General features: G+C 33.7%; 1 protein-coding gene across 4 annotated transcripts in view; it reads right to left on the bottom strand.

Annotated features, from left to right (window-relative positions):
* Positions 1 to 1,464: 1,464 nt before the first annotated feature.
* LOC145268272 (homeobox protein OTX2-like) overlaps positions 1,465 to 18,028 on the bottom strand; it is a 160,595-nt gene continuing 144,031 nt past the window's right edge. For all 4 annotated transcript variants that reach the window (XM_080123640.1, XM_080123642.1, XM_080123641.1 and 1 more), the window contains 3 exons: positions 11,821 to 11,907; positions 7,617 to 7,768; positions 1,465 to 4,918 (listed from right to left, as the gene is read on the bottom strand). In XM_080123640.1, coding sequence (XP_079979766.1) covers positions 4,391 to 4,918; positions 7,617 to 7,768; positions 11,821 to 11,907 — 767 coding nt within the window. In that variant the 3' untranslated portion in view covers positions 1,465 to 4,390. The remainder of the gene's footprint in view (positions 4,919 to 7,616; positions 7,769 to 11,820; positions 11,908 to 18,028) is intronic.

Raw genomic sequence — 18,028 nt, 5'->3', positions numbered from 1 at the left:
CGGCTATAAGATGGCCAAGTTTGGAAAAAAATACACACGAAGAAAGTCGGAGATTACATCGGCTGAAATTTAATGAAAGGAATAACTTTGATGAGAATGCTAGTCTTCATAATCGGAGTAGTACAATTTTTCAATCGTTTTCTCAAAACTCGTGTTGTCTTTATATGTTTGTTTTAATGTTTGTGTTTTTATTTTCATCATAAAAAGTTTTTGGGTTGAAGCAAATATCCATTCTGGGTGCTTATACAAAAAAAAAAAAAAAAACAAAAAAAAAAAAAAACAAACAAAAAAACACTGGAGATACATACATGTTTGTTTCTTTGACAAAATTGTTTTTCATTTTTGAGTTTTTTTTACATAATCTTTATTTTTTTAAATTTTTCAAATTTTTTTTTTTTTTACATATTTTTTTTTTTTCATATTTTGATAATGTTATTTTTTTTTCAATTGTTTATTGCGTTAAATTCCGCATTTTCGGGAGAATTGTTTCAAACTTTTTTTTTTGCCTGGACTTTAGTATGATTTAATAAAAATAAAACTACATCGTGAGACGCCCTGAATGTAAAGACAAAAAAAATGTTAATTTTATCATTAAACCATGTGATAATTACGTCCCAAAATAAAATAAGATTCTACTTTTTTAGGCAATAACATGCAAACCTAACAAATAGTCTATTAATAAAGTTACTTATTTTAGAATTAACAGTGTGGGGGGGGGGGGCTCAGTTTAGCACGTACATTAAGATAAAAATGATAACCCACTTTTGAACCACGAAAATAGAGATAATTTTTGTAAAATTAATATGCAAAAATCAAACGAATTATTATAAAATTTACAATGGAGGATCCGTTTTACAAATAATTTTAACGTACAATGGTCGCCACTTCTGCCCACTAGAAAGATAAAAAATTAATAAATATGTTTAAAATAATAAAAAAACGAAAAAACAAAGAAAACCTAACTTAGTGAAAAGGAAAAATAGCAATCGAAAGATTTATGTGGCAGACATCTGTTCGACTTATAAATGTAACGTAAAATGACCAATCCCGTAATGAGCCACTGGAAAAAATATCTAATTATATGTACACAAGTTTAAAAGAATAATAAACTATTTTAGAATAAACAAAATTGATCTCCCATTAAATTTTAAAATAACATTCTTTGTATTTTTTTTTACCTACTGTTTTTTTTAGAGCGTTTACTCGCTGTAAAAATATAATCTTATTTTTCTTTTTAGATAAACATGCATATGGCCCTGAAGTGGGTGATCATCTTTTTTGTTAATTCGAATTTTATTTATTTATTTATTTATTTAGGTTATTCACATGTATGTAATCACGAGAAAAGTAGAACCTCATTTTATCTTTTGGGATCAATTAGCATACTATTAAAAAAGGAGGAGGTGATGCATGTTTTTAAGGAAATAGTTTCTTTTTGGTTGAAAATATAACGGCGCCAGTTACTTCCTTAAAGAAACATTTTTTATTTGTTTAAAAATGCGAATAAAATTAAATTTTAAAACATGTTTTTTTTTTTAATTGTAAGAAAATGAAACCGAACAACAAAAAAAATCCTAGTCACAAGATTACATACGACAGGCAGAGAAATCTATGTTTTTTTTTCAAATAAAAAAAAAAACCAAAATTTTGATAACGTCATTGCACAGTGTTTGAGGTAAGTCTACTTTTGCTTACATCAAAATTTTTATACTCCTGATTCATCAAAAAAAAAAAAAAAAAAAATCATGTTCCGTTTTTGTAATAAATTATTGAGAGTAACTTCCATTATTTTATGATTACTTCCCTTTGAAGAGAAGTCTTTCGTTTATTATGTAATTAAAAACTGTCAGTAAACGTGTATCAGTTATTCTAAGCGAAACATAAAACATCCGTGCCGCCACACACCGTGCCAGAACAGCTAGTTATACGTCGTAGAATAAAGCTTTCTCAAGTCTCCTGTTTTCGTTTGTCTTGAAAAAAAAAAAGAAAAACAAAACAAACAAACAACAAAAAACTTTAGGAATAAGTGCCCTTATTTAACGATTACCTCTCTTAGTTATGTACGAAACTATAAACTATCATTACACTGGAGATACATGGCCAGACATCTTTTCGTCGCGTGAAATCGTCATTAAAAGACACACTGACTATAAATACATAAATGAGAGAAAGAGGCTGTCAATCAACTCCCCTCCACTCATTCGTACCGTACTGGGACGGCTCAGAGTATGACAAGCCAAAGATTAAACCCGGCAGAGTCCACGGGGTGACAGCTGTCGGCTTCGTTTGCCGGTTGAGGGAGTACGTGGGGAGGGGGTATGCCATGATTGACCGCGTAGGGTTGGATGTCTTTCTTTTTGTGTCGAATGATTGTTTTTAGTTTGTAGGCTGATTTCGCTACGAACACACGCAGCTACTAAACGCCTCCCCACAGATTTTACGAGAAGTAAGATAGATTTTAATGAATAAATCATATTTTTTTTTTATAAAAGAAACATTAGCGTTTATTTTTATTCGGCATTCCATTTTCAGCGATAAACTCAAATGAAGGCAAGACTTAATACTCTGACTGGACAGAGTTAGAATGTTTAATATCTAATTCGACCAGCTTACATCCAATTCCTCACATAGCTGTATAAAAGCCAAAAGTTCCTCAGATCTTCAACAGAGCGTGGGCGCGGAGAGATTGATGGAGCATCTAGTTGCAATGCATGCAATTCTCACTGCACTGGAGTATATTTAGTACTGAGTGACCGAGAATAAAACAACGAAGAAATGGATCTGGAAACACCTGATCGGGACTGCTAATTATTCATAATTTCAATACTTAAAAAGAACAATCTTTTCAGGCCACGCCCAATTGGAACCGTTAAAGTTTAGGTATATAACTGGATAGAGTTGTATCCCTTGGTATCCATACAGAGTTATATATCTTGTTTGGTATCAAAAACATTGACTGTAATGTTTATTAGCCCAAGAGGCTCTTGAGCTTAGTGAAGCAGTTGATGCTGGCATATTGATAGCTGCAATGCTTCAATAAGTATTTAGACTATCTGGATTGCCTGAAACTCTTCGTAAAAGGAACAGTGCGTCCGTGGTAGAGATTTTAAACGCATAAAATCTTGTGAGTATCCAGCGTCTTAAATTGATATGTCTGGAGTAGAAAAAAAAAATGAAGATTCAAACTGAATGAGTGAGGGGGGGGGACAACAGGCCGCAGATTGTCTGAAAAGGATCGGAGCCTTTCTGAAATTCTAAGAGACTTGTTTTACTTTTGTTTTTATTAATTGAATAGTTTTCACAAAGAGATACTAGGTATGTTGAAGTTATCTTGATAAAGGTTGAGTCCCTTGTTTTGTGTTTACGTATTTACCAATTAAAGATGGCACCCAGACAAGCGTGTGTCGCTTTCGTTACTGTATTATGACACTAACTAAGATTGCTAGTTTTTCATAATGCATAGTCTTACAACGAATACAGTCAGGTTGGGGGGCACGCCCAGTCGGGATTGCTACTTTTTCATAGTGTTTATTGCATGGTATCCCAGGTAAGTATACTTTTTATTCGGCTTGTATCAACATTTTTTGTACTCCTAAATCATAAAGATATAACATTATTCCTTCCCTTGTAATGAGAAACAAGCAACGCGGAAGAACCGTTTTGCTTAGCCTTTGATCGAACATTGCTAGAAATCATTTCGTCACGTGAAATCGTCATTAATTAAATGGACAACGACTATAAATACACAACTGAAAGGATGTCAATCAACCAACCTCTGCACCAGAGTGGAGTAGTCCAGAAATGAGAGAGTACAACAAGCGGAAGGTTAAACCCGGCGAAGTCCCCCAATGTGACGGCTGTCGGCTACAAGTGCCAGCGAAGGGAGAAAGTGGGGATGAAGCATGCCATGATTGACGGCTAGTAATTCATAAAGATCTAGAAAGAACAGTCAGGTCGGGACACGAAAGATCGGGACAGCTAGTTAATGATAATATTAATACTTAAAAAGAGCAGTTAGATCGGGACAGGCCGGATCGGGACAGCTAGTATATAATATTAATACTTAAAAAGAACAGTCAGATCGGGACACGCCGGATCGGAACAGCTAGTTAATGATAATATTAATACTTAAAAAAGCAACCAGATTGGGACACGCCAGATCGGGACAGCTAACTATTTATGACACTCAATTCTTATATTTACGTCGTTAATTCTTTCGTATATTAGTTCTTATATTTATAATCAATCCCTATATTTACGTTAACATTTTTTGGTCTATCAATTCTTATATTAACGTTTACACTTTTTTGTATTTTCGTTTTGATGTTTAGGTGTACAATTCCAGGAGATATCCAGATAGGAAGGAGTATGTATTTGCGATTATTTTCTCTCACAGAACTTGAAATTTCGGCCATCCAGGGGTTTCCTTGTATTCCAAGCATTCGCTATGGTTCGGGCGTGCCAGTGATTGTGCCCCTGACAACGGCCCGTACGAGCCCATCTGCGTGCTATGGGCGTTCGTGATGCTAGACATTGGGGAGGTCATTTGATTGGTGGACATTACAGGAAGCTGCATCGGTGGCAGATACTCCATATTACCGTAATAACCAGCATGCCCGTAATTCTGCGGTGTGTACGCGGCTGTCTGGCCGTTGGTCATTGGGTACCCTGTCCGCTGCATACAGCTATTTGGTACCATCAAATCATTGACCGAGGGTACGGAGACCGGACTCCATATTGGAGGTGAAGAATTCATACTGCCATTGGAAGGACTCGTAATCGGTGTAGTCTTGTATGATGGTGTTCCAGGGGAACTGGTTGGGGGTGATGGAGACTTTGTTTTCTTTGGGGTCGGCTTTTTGCCCTCCTGGGCTTTTTGTTGTTGCCGGCATTTAGCTCTGCGATTTTTAAACCACACCTGAAAAAGATAACACATAATTAATGTCAATGAATAAACGTAAAGGGTTTCTTTTCGTTTATTATACATGTATTCCGTTAAAATAATACATGAGTGTTTGAAACCACTCACACAACTTTTCTTTGTTTGAAATCACACATACATACACAACTTTTCTTTGTGTATTGATATTCATATTAAAACCCCTTTTTTTTCTATTAGTATTTATTTGCTTCCCCATGAAAACAAAATGTGAAACGAGATCGTTTTTAATGTGGGGTTAAACCAGCTTCCCGAAAAGGCAAAAGGGGCATTCTGGTAGGGACCAAAAATAAAAATTGTCTCAGTATAGAGGGTTTCCCATCCATTGAACGAAACAAATTACCTACATCGGAACAGATATTACACTTTCATCTTGGCCCGAAGGTCAAGAACAACAGAAAAAAGGGAACTCCTTTTTTCTATATATTTAAAAAGAAAATAAATCTTTCTTATATATGGGCCGTGGAATTGCTTTCATCTGCAAAAGATCTAGCTAATTTACATATTTTTAAAACATTCATTTTAATTAATTCCCTGTTATTTTTTTCGGTTTTCTTATGGGATGATCATCTTTAGTTAACTATTACATGTAATTATATTCATGCAGATATTCTACATGATTTATACTTGCGTAAAACAGAAACATATATATATATATATATATATATTTTTTTTTTTTGCTTAAAAAATTTTGCCTGCCGAACTTCTGTCAGTTTCTGGTCTACAAACATGAACTTTCATATATAGCGTATTTGAACCCACACGAAACTTTATATTTGGGTTTTAGCCGGTGCAAATCAATGCAAAAATGTGAAAATTAAAAAAAAAAAAAATGGAATTTGCCAGGTGAAGGTCGAACGATGACATTACAAATATGCATGCGTAACGAAATAGCTATTGGTTCATGTCTTCGTTTTTAGCCTTGGAGCCAACATGTCTTCATAGCTCAGGCATTAACATCAAAGGAAAAAAGTAAATCGTAAGCTAAACGTTTTGGTTTGGAATTTCGGTGGTGGCCAACGAGTCATTAAAAAAAAAAAAATTTTATAAATCATTACTATATATTGGGTCCAATATAATATAATATTACATAAGAAATCAGCATTAATCAAAATATATTTAAGCGTATTTTACGACCGGGCAATGCCGACCAGCCTGCTAGTATATATATATATATATATATATATTATATATATATATATATATATAGTGCAGACATACGACCGGAACCCAACTATTTGCATGCTTAATTTACATCACTTGCAGTTTATAATACATTGATCTTTGGTGTTATTCATTTGCAATTCCATCGTCATATATATATATATATATATATATATATATATATATATATATATATGTGGATTTTTTTAACAATCAGTTTTAATACCTTTTAAATGGTATTATATTGATTATTGTACCAATATTAACCTCGGTTTAGCTCGATGAGAATTCAGAGCAATATAATATATATATATATATATATATATATACTATAAAAATTAAACACCTACAGACACTAGTGTTTCATCTTTTCGGGAATCTTCAGTGCAAGGTGTCACGATTAACACTAATCGATATATTCGAACCCGTCGACACAAGTCATCTCTGGCTTGATTAGTAAGGACTGTATTAATTCGGCTACAGTTAACCGCATGAAATAACGTTGATATTAAACATTACACACACTAGCATGCCGCCCGGCATTGCCCGGTCGTAAAATACGCTTAAATATATTTTAATTAATGCTTTGTCGTTATTAGCAGTAATCAAACTGACTAAATAGATAAAAAATTACAAAAAAAAAAACAAAACCTTTCTATTATATTATCCTTAGATATCCTATTAGATTAAAAATTACAAAAAACAAAACAAAAAACAAAACCTTTCTATTATATTATCCTCATCAAATCAAGAAAGGTGATTTAAATTAAACTAATGTCTTAACTATCAAGAAAAGAAAAACACCGTCGATGTAGAAGAGTTCAGGCAGAAGGGAGACAATGATCACTCTTATAAGCGGCGCCATTTTTATATTGTCTTCAAAATTCATCAGCGCTTTGATTTAAAAACAAATTTTTGTTGATTTATTAAGGGCATATTGTAAGATAAAAAACGCTATTTCATTGCGCAAAATTGAATTTATTTCTTTATACTTTTTATTTCCTTACGGTCATAAGATAGATAAATTTGTAGCTAAATTGCAAAGATGTTCATGTTTAGATAAATGTATAAAAAACGTAAGAGTTTCTTTTATTGACAACGTGATTTAATTTAAATTTAGACAATTTATACTCTCCAACTAAAATACACCCATATGAAAACTACAGAAATTAAAAAAACAAACTTATTTATATGTTCATCAATGTTACGCATTTATTTCAATGACCCGAAAAAGTCTATATATATATATATATACACACACACAAACATACACATCCCTATATTCATATATACCGACGCACAAAAATATATACACACCCCTATATTTATAAATACATACACGGACAGATATAAACGCTCATGCACATATAAACACGATATTCATATATGATCGTATTTATGAATATATATATATATATATATACGCACACACATAAACACGGTCATATATATTATTTATAATATATTAAACATCGAAGTAAGCAAAACCACGAAGAATGGTAGATTCCATTACCTGTACTCGTGATTCTGGGAGGTTGATTTTTAATGCCACTTCCTCTCGCATAAAAATGTCTGGGTAACGCGTCTTTTGAAACAGTGCTTCGAGTACGTCGAGTTGGGCGCGGGAAAAGGTTGTCCGTTCCCTCCGTTGTTTCCGGGGATTTCCTGCAATAGAAAGAAAAATTCAAGGGATGAACAATGACGCAAACGCCAGCAATGGCACAAAAAAAAAAACAACAAAAAAAAAACAAAAAACAAACAAACAAAAAAAACCCCCAAAAAACAACAAAAAACCCCCCCAAAAAACAAAACAAAAACAAACAAAACAGTAAACGACGCAAAATACAAAACATAAATCCAAAACAAACAGCACTAGAAAGATAATGGATGAAAAATGACGACACCCATCTTCCAGCAATTCGGGAAATATCGTCTCAAACTATTATGTCCGTGGAAAAAAACACCCCAAAACAATCGAACTCACACAGTGACCTTCGCAAAGCCTTTTACATTACATTTAAATTTCTGCATGTTGGTACAATTGGCAAAACAGGGAGCAAGGAGTAAATTCCAAAGGCGTACAGTTCGAGGAACGAAAGCTATGAGAGTATGAGGTTTCCGGTATCACGTGGTATTTTGCAGCCAGATAGTTTAATCGGGAGAAGGCAGGTATTTATGTTGGGGGTATTTAAGTGTATTCGTCGGAACATATTTCCTGAAAACACTTGTAAATTAAGCACAATGATCAAACATTGCTGGGAGGTGACAGGAACTGGAGCTTGGTAAACAGTGCGGGATCCACTGGAATAGTGACTCGTTTTGTACTCTTTCCATGAAAGAGATTAGTGCTTGAAGCGCCATCACCGATATGATAATAATTCACGTATTGATGGATGGTAGCTTTATAGAAACTAGCGGAACCTATGGAAATTCCACAGTGGCATCTTTCATATGTAATATGTTGCTGCTGTGCATTATGTGGACGTTTAGCATGCATGGAGACCTCACGATGTTATTGTAGCCCTTTTGTTAAAACTATAAAATAATTTATCTGAGTAATCTGGTTTATGTAGTATCAGAATATATCTGGTTTTACGGTTTAGTTCCAGTATCCTTGTAGGAGTCTGTGACATATTTTCATTTTATGGACGCCCGATGCGAACTGAAACTCCACAACATCATAATACCATCTTTACACAGAACAGATACTACCCTATATATATATATATATATATATATATGTGTGTGTGTGCGTGAATATTTTTTATACACTTCCTTCATATCCTTTTTATATATGCCAATCCTTATTTAAGAAGCTGAATGTAATTACAGAGCATGTAATAAATGAATGACAAATGTCTATATTCCAAATTTCATGATGTTGACCATCTTACAATTTATTCCTTTAATTCAGTTGACATTTACAATTCTTGACAGTATCTGTTTCGTAGCACAAAATCAATCACTTCATTATTATATCAATCAGTAAATCTATTTTGCCCTTAACTCATCAGAAGAAATAGCAACAACCAATCCACCAACAGGAAATAAAATGCGTTTGGACATGATTAAAAAATCCGATTAAGTGATTGATTTTGTTCTACGAAACAGATATTGTAAGCGTCAACTGAATTAAAGGAATAAATTGTACGATGACAAAGATCATGAAATTTGGAATATAGATTTGCCATATATATATATATATATATATATATATATATATATACACGTGGTGCAAAGGCTAAGGAATGGGGGTTGAAGAATTGTATGCTTTGCTTTCGATTCTAGGTGATGGCACCCAAGTCTCTCTCTCTCTCTCATATATATATATATATATATATATATATATTAGTTTTATCACTACTATATATTAATATATAATAATCGATAAAGAATTATCTCTAATAATAAATATGTAATCTGCACGAATAAAATAGCATATTTAAGCGTATCTTACGACCGGGCAACGCTAATTGTTTATATAGTATTACTGTTTGTTTATTCCCATGAATTCACAATTGCAGCATTTGATTTATTCAGCTTAGAAGCACGTTATCTGCACAGCAAATAGGTTAATAGTTAATTTCTAAAATACATAACCAGCGTTACTGGACTTTGCATGCTTTTATTTTATTAACTTCTGCAAATGAAAATTTGGCGCTAATTGTTATGGATAATCAACGAAATATGGAAGTTTAAAATAATATGAAAAAAAAAAATTCTGATTATACTTATCCGTAAAAGAGTTCCTATTTACAATGCCTCCCCACAGGACAGAGTTAGACACCAGGGTCGTTTTTTAACGTAGAGAAAAGGTACAAAAATTTAAACATTGTCTCGGTCGTGAAGAACTTCTCCACTGACAGAAAACAAGAAATCGAAGTGCAGCACCTGAAGAACAAATACTACACGTTGATCTTGACCCGAAGGCCAAGAGGGTATTTATTTGCTTCCCCACTGAGAAAATTAGGCACAAGGTCGTTTTTTTAATGTGGAGAGTGAAGGGGAAATGGGGTCCAGCTCCCGAGGAGTAGGGGAGCTGGATAGTGACAATTGGTATGAAGGGTTTCCCCTACATTGATCAATAACTGATTGCCACAGGAGCAATGGTCTTATATGTGGAGTTTCCTCCCCACATATGGTCTTTGCTTGCAGTATCTGTTCCGGCAGATACTACACTTTGATCCCGGGCCGAAGGCCAAGAGTTTATTGTACAACAAAAAATATTGAAAATAAGCGAGTAGGATATTAAAAATAAAATTAATTTACACTATAAACTTCATGTACTACGGATCCTCATCATATATGAGTTCTCATCTTATTGGTCCTGTATATGACCTTAAACTATATCCGATGGTGAGGCCCCAGCTTGCGGGCTTTTGGGAAGTATGAAGCCATCCTTTAATTGGCATTGCTACCAGGTCCGCTCTGAAACGGAATGATAGTACCTGTTAGGGTCTCAACTATGAGTTAAATAGTAACCGACTTGAACAAACACACAAACAAACAAAAAAACAAAACAAAACAAAAACAAACAAAACATATTCTATTAAATTTTTTTTCTTCAAAATCTTTGGATTCGGCATTAAATAACCTGAAAAGGGTTGATATGCTATAAAACAAAAAACCAAACAACAACTATGTACTACGAACGACAAATTAGCGTATGGTATTCATATTAGAAATAATCTTTTTACGGCTAGCCCCCCCCTTTTTTAATAAAAGAATCACCACTTATCAAGGCCCGGAGACCACCCGAGGGTTAATGAGTGTAACCAATGGGAAAATGTCGTAGTAATAGTAGTGGGAATTTGGTAAATTGGATTACTTAATGGAATGGCTCATCAAGAACTTGTTCACGTTGGACTTGAAGACGACAATATTGTAGACAGCTGGAAAGCAGGCAAGAAAGTTCCACAGCCGAGCAGTTCTAGGAAAGAAACTTTGTTCATGGAATACACGTTTAGGTTTAGGCACAGATCAAGAGTGGGGGATTATTGATAGTGTTTTCAGCTGGACGAGTGTTTTTCGTGAAAGTTTCGCGAAGTGGGACCATAGATTAAGACGAGAACTTGCCATTAAAATAACGATAGAGCAGAGACCAGCTCACAACGTCTCTTCTGTAGAAAAGAAGTTGCAGGGAATAGAAAAGGTCATCACCTACAAGGCTACGAAGTATATTTTGAACTCTGTAAAGGCAGGATAAGGTCTTCTAGCAGCTCCTGCCCAGATGTGGTAGATACTTCATCCTAGGACGTAGTTGGCTCTTATATAGGTAGAGAATTGCATCGGCAGTGAGATATCTACTGGATCAATAGAAGGATCCCACCACTTTTCCAGCTTGGCCCGGTTCTAATGTAGGTGAGAATTCATGTACTATAGAAAAATAGACACAGGGATGCAATATTGTAGCGATATGATAGAGGTTAGAACTTGGTTGTTAGTGCGGGACCAATTAGATGTGAAACTGGTTTTTGGTTCCTGTCTAAGAATGAGAGGCCAGTAGTGGACGTACCCGTCTAGATATGGCAACAATGAGCGAATTGTGGCTTTGTAGAGATACATTTTACGTACTCTTATATTGCGTATTGCTCTGTTCACGTAACCAAATTTTTTTTAACATACGTTTTAATATATGTAATTGATTAAATTTAAAAACAATTTCTTTTCTTTTCGTATGTGTGGATTTATTTTCAAGAATAAGTGTTGTGAATTACCAGCGAGGAACGGTTCCGAGTCTCCCACTTTTCTAGAGTATATCAAGTCGTTACCCATATTCCGGAAGTCGTCCGTCCGCTCAATAACTGTAAAAAGTAAGAGATAAAAAATTGTTAGATCGAATATATATATTCGCAAATCTCTTTTAATCATTTATACATTAGCAAAAAACACGCAAAAATAAAAAAAAAAATATTATATAGGTCTTTTAAAAAAAGTCATCCATTTTTTTTAAATAATCAAATGTGAGGATATTCATTTGTAATTAAAACATATGTATAAGGATTGATCCAAAAGTAATGCCTCCTATTTTTAACCTAAAAAAGTTGAAGTCCTATGAAGACACAAGATGGTACTATTAAAACGAGCGACTTTCTGTGTTCCATAATTTATTTTTCTACATAGTCACCACCATTCATAATGCACTTTGCCAGGAATTCTAATAATGCATCTGTTTCTGACGTACAGACATGACAGAGGTTGCTTTCTTAAAGTCTCACACCATCAATACCTGCAACAGAGAAATTAACCTTTCGCATCATGAATGCGTAAGTTCAATAATCATAATAATGCAGTATGAAATCCCCTTTGATCCATTCGGGCGGAACAAATAAGAGGCATTACTTTTGGAATGTTCCTCGCATGTATGGCGACGTGGGAGAAGAAAGAAGCAACCTTAGAAGCTACTGTCCTCAATGATGCTGGTTTAAACAGAGCCGAGAAGCAAAATATAGCGGAGTGCAGGGTCTAGTGCATAACATGAAAGGAGACTGAAATCTAAGGAAGATCTCCACGATTCCAGTAATTATAGGAGCAATCGGACTCACGAAAAAGAATTTCGAAACTACCTGGAAAATATACTCGGTGAACCAAGTGCACGAGAAACGCAAACAATTGCATTTAATGTGATGGTTAAATTCATAAACGAGATCTCTCGATTAGAATATATGAAATAACGGGTGAATGTCTGGACAAAAAAAAAAAAGGAAATTTTTGTGTGTATATATATATATATATATATATATATATATATATATAATCATAAAGCTCAAATATCCTTGTAACGATGTATGTAACCCACTTTCCGGTTTACAACATCCAGTTACGCATGCGCGCATGACCTACGCACTGAAATATTAACGTTATTATTTCGAAATTATTATTTAACATGGGAAGAGTGGGGTTTAAAGTAACTTAAACGTAATACAGAAATTAACGATGTAAAAAAAAGCAGACAGTATTAACAATTGTTTATTTGGATAATTTAAACGCGAAAAAACAAAAAACAATTTGGGCGCTGAAATATTAACGTTATTATTCCGAAATTATTATTTAACATGGAAAGAGTGGGGTTTAAAATAACTTAAACGTAATACAGAAATAAACGATGTAAAAAAAAAAAGCAGATATATCAAAATTTGAATTTAACTATAAGTATTATGGTATCTGTTCAGTGCACATTTACCTATAAATATGGCCAACCATTTATAATTCAGTAACTAATTTTTTTTCAAAAATAATCAATTATAATAAACAGAACGATGCATAGAAATCTATCTATATTCTTTTTTTCATTTTAATATACTTTCATAGAAAATGTTTGTTATGTCAAAAAAACAAAAACAAAAAACAAAAAACAAAAGACAGCCTATTTTCTTTACGTCACAAGTGTCACGCTCATACATGAGTTCCATAGTTAATATAACATACTGACCCAACGGGTCACCGGTAGTCTAGTATATATATATATATATATATATATATATATATATATATATATATATAATACACAAGATCATAATTATATGCATTACATTTGTATAATTCAGATTAATTCACAAGGTATCTAAATTCAATTACAAATGACAGGCTCGATATTTAAACAGATCTTATGAATTGATTTCAAAATTGTTTTTATTATATCATAATTTACGACCGAAGCAACTCAATGAGTTTATATACGTTAACAGAAAAATGTACTTAAGAAAACTACCCATGTAGTTTACCCTAAAAACACAGGATCATTTCCTAAGAATCATCTACTTAAAACATAAACAAACAAAAAAAAAATGGGTTTCATTACATGGAGAAAATAAGAATTAAAAAACAATATCTAATACAAATATTGCGGAATACATCTTTGATAAATATGACATTTTTGTTAGAGGTATGTCTTTTTTTTTTTTTTTTTTACTTGCCTCCCCACGAAGGCAGATTTAGCCACAAGGTCGGTTTTTAATGTTGGGGGAAACCAACTCAAAAAAAAAAAAAAAATAAATAAAAAAATAAAAGGGGGGGGGAGCTCTGATTAATAACAAAAATAAAAACTGTATTAAGTTAAGTGCAGCACCAGGTCAAATATTACACTTTGATACTGACCCGAAGGCCAATAACCCTTTTTGGAGGCATGTCTTTATTTAAACCAAATTATAGAGTCGTAGATTTACACTGGATAAGGGTTAAACCAGCACCTTACCCCCCCCCAAAAAAACGCTATTATTTATTTCCAACAAAGCATATCATGGGGCCATATTCATAAGGAGGCATACTAAATGCGGAGTTATGCAGCAAGATAATTATTCACATTACATTTAAATTTATGTATGATGCTAGAGCTAAGGAAACAGCAGAAAGAAACTAGTAGAGTACAGAGTTTTTCTCGCCATATGTAAAGCTCTAAAGTGAAAATGGGATTTTGCTACTAGTCGAAAGGTTAGTCGGAGGTATTTACGTTAGGGAGGTTAAGCTACAACAAGTTGGTCAGGACACTTTACATGGAAGTACTCATAAAAAAAAGCACGGGAATGCAACATTGTGGCGATGGGACAGGGGTTTGAGCTTGGTAGACAATGCTGGACTTATTGGATTAGAAGCTATTTTTTTTTTTGCATCCTACCAAAGAGAGAGAGACAAGTGTTATGTACTCCAGTACAGATGTGGAAATAATACGCAAATGGTGCTTTTATAAATATATAAAATCCTGATTGGTTTGAGAAGTTTTCTAGCCCGGTGGAAGGAGCCCACTTTTTTTTTTTTTTTTTTTTTTTTTTTTTACAATAGACTTGGCAGTATCTTCTATGTATTTATTCCAATTCATTTTTTCATTTTGCCCGTGAATGTTAAACAGAGGCGTTTGAACGTTAGTTCTCAGAAAAAGTGTTATGAGCTCTGACGGTTGTTAGAAAGATTAGTTATAATTGTTAAAAGGAAAGAAGCTTAGTCTTAGCACCATGGAACGTAAACATCCGTTTTTTTTTGTTTTTACTGCAGATAATTCAGCCTCTTAGCGGATATATATATATATTTTATTTTAATTCGGAGAAATTGTAACGAGACAGAATACAATATTTTAGGATTGATGGAGCACTTGTCGGTATTAATTAAGATTGATAACTATTTTCACTTCTGGCAAGGGAAAGTCTGCGGAAATTCGTATAGAAGTTAAGACGAAACGGGAGGAGTAGAAGTATGAGCGGTTGAAAGGGGCGAAAAAGAAAAAAACTGTAGAAAGAAGGTTGAAAGGGAAGAACTAAGGTATGTAATAAGATGAAAAAGACAACGAAGGAGAGAAAAAGAAAGGAGGAGTAAACGGTTGCATATCTTCTATATACTGTGTCTATCTACTAAACTCTCTCTCTCTCCACACACACACACACACACACACACACACACACACACACACACACACACACACACACACACACACACGATATATTTTACAATTGGACCTTTCAAAGTAATGCCTTCTATTTTTTATTCCACCAAAGTGGATCACAAAGGATTGCAAATTGCATTATTATGAGGACTAAACTTATGCAAACATGGTTTGAAAGTTTCATCTCTCTGCTTCAGATATTAATAGTGAGGGACTAAGAAAGCAACCCCTGTCATGGACGTGCGTCAGCAACAGAGACCCGTCATTGAATTTCTGGCAAAAGTGTATTGAGAATGGTAGTGTCTATGTAGAAAAATAAATTCCGAAGCACAAAGGTAGCTGGTTGTAATCGTACCACTCTTGTGACCGTAGCTCTTCAACTTTGTAAGTTAAAAAAACACGAGTCTTTAATTTTAAAACGACCCTCGTATGACAAACTGCTCTCCGGGCGCTCATGCACAGCCATCGTTCATCACTGGCAGAAGTGGTTGTGACTATGTAGAAAAACAAGTTCTGGGACACAAAAAGTTGCTCATTTTAATGCTATCACAACCTTTTGAATTAAATTATAGAAAACTTTACTTTTTGAACGACCCTTGTAACTATCTTTCACGTCTATTTCTAACAAATATACTTTTATCTTCTACCCCCCCTATCTATAATGTACACCTTTTATATCAATCTATCCGCCATAGAAAACTTCTAAACTGGTGACATCGACGTGATTCTAACACCCTTCTAAAATTTTATTCTAGCAAAAGATAGATGTAGGAACTTAAATCAAAATTGCAAAGGGACAATATATATATATATATATATATATATATATATATATATATATATATATATATATATATATATATTGTCCCTTTTTGATTAATCCAGCCTTGACAGAGGTGTTTCAAATATTATCTCTAGTACTTTTCTTTTAATGATTTGGAATTCATTCCATTTGCACTTTTTTTCCAAGGAACTCTGCCTTTTGGATGATTTTGGACCATTTGGAATTTACCCAGTGGATTGAAATTTTAAATTCGACCGTTTTGGATTTTACCATTTTTGGATTTTTACCCTTCACCGGACTATCCATTCATGTGAAATCTTTTTATTATTTTTCTTTTGCCTCCTGTTCCCCTTACCTCACCCTTTTTTTAACCAAGTAAGATCTTTGACTTACTTGTAGTTTCATTAAATACTTTTATATGCAAAATCCGATCCTGCATTTTGCTAATTCCTGCCCTCTGATGAGAAGGAGAGTATTTCTTCGAAACTCCGCGGATTAAGGACTATCCACTTATCTTGTGCTTCCTTTTTTAAAATTAAATATGTTTTTAACTCGTTTTCAAGATGTCTTTTAACATATTTTATTAATCATTTGTTCATATATATATATATATATATATATATATATATATATATATATAAGATTGCAATAAGCAATTATTTTTCGGAGATAAGTTTAACGACATTTACGTCTAATTTAGATTTTATTATTTGCAATGATTTGTTTCTTTAATCTATGCATTAAAAAAAATATATATATTTTAGTAAGTATTTTATTTTTTAGCGCCATTTTGCTAACACAAAGCAAAATAACTTTCTATTCTTCTTCCAGGGGCTTAATTGCAAGAGAATTTTCCATGGATAAAGCTTTTGCAAGAGCTTCCTCAGCCTGTGAAACACATTACCCCAACATTGCTTCCCTGTCGATAAAAACTTGGTTGTCTTTAAATACAATGTTGAATTCTTGTCACCAAATAAACGTTCCATCAGTTCATAACTAATCATAGAAAATATCCTTCATTCTGTAGTGATATGCAAAAAAAAAAAGAAAAAAAAAGAAGAAAAGTTCATTCTGTGAAACCAAGACAAAGCTTTTCTGTAGCAAGTATAAGCAACTTTTCTAACCATACATTGCCATGGCACCCTTCCTCAAAAAGTCCAACGTCCAAACGCCTCAGCGTAACATGCCCAGGCAGCATGAATTGAAATAATCACAAAAAAAAAAAAAACACTGCCAATACAACTACAATGAAGGTAAGCTCTCTCTACCGGACTAGAAAACTTATCACACCTGCCAGTATCCTATAACTCTTTATAAAGTCACTATTTGTCTATGTATGGCGTATTGTCACCATATCTGGGCTGGTGTACCAATCACTAGTCTTTCCCTTTTGGACAAGGCGCAGAAAAAGAAGCTCTATCCTAATAATTCCCGCACTGCTTACAAAGTTACAGCCTCTTTGGAGTTCACCCTCTTCCCTTTCCTCATGTTTCCCGGACTTAAAATGCAAACAAACATCTTGCTACACAACTCCCCACTTAGAATGCGTCGAATAAATCTATCCCTTAATCACAATAGCCCCTTACTTTTCATTGGCAGCATGCATTATTTGGAGCGATAGAAGTAGAAAAAAAAATCTTATCGCGACCGACAGTCTCATCCTCGAGTGTGTTTTGCCATTATAACTGGTGACCCCATACTAATAAAACACAATGGAAATCGCGCTCCCTCTAATATTCAAAATTGTTGTAATAATCTATAAATCTCC

The sequence above is a fragment of the Euprymna scolopes genome, chromosome 43 (genome assembly GCF_053919585.1).
Source record: "Euprymna scolopes isolate OS-2025 chromosome 43, ASM5391958v1, whole genome shotgun sequence".
Classification (NCBI taxonomy): Eukaryota; Metazoa; Mollusca; class Cephalopoda; order Sepiida; family Sepiolidae; genus Euprymna; species Euprymna scolopes.
Note: the sequence above shows the minus strand (reverse complement) of the source record. Positions and strands in the feature narration are given on the sequence as shown.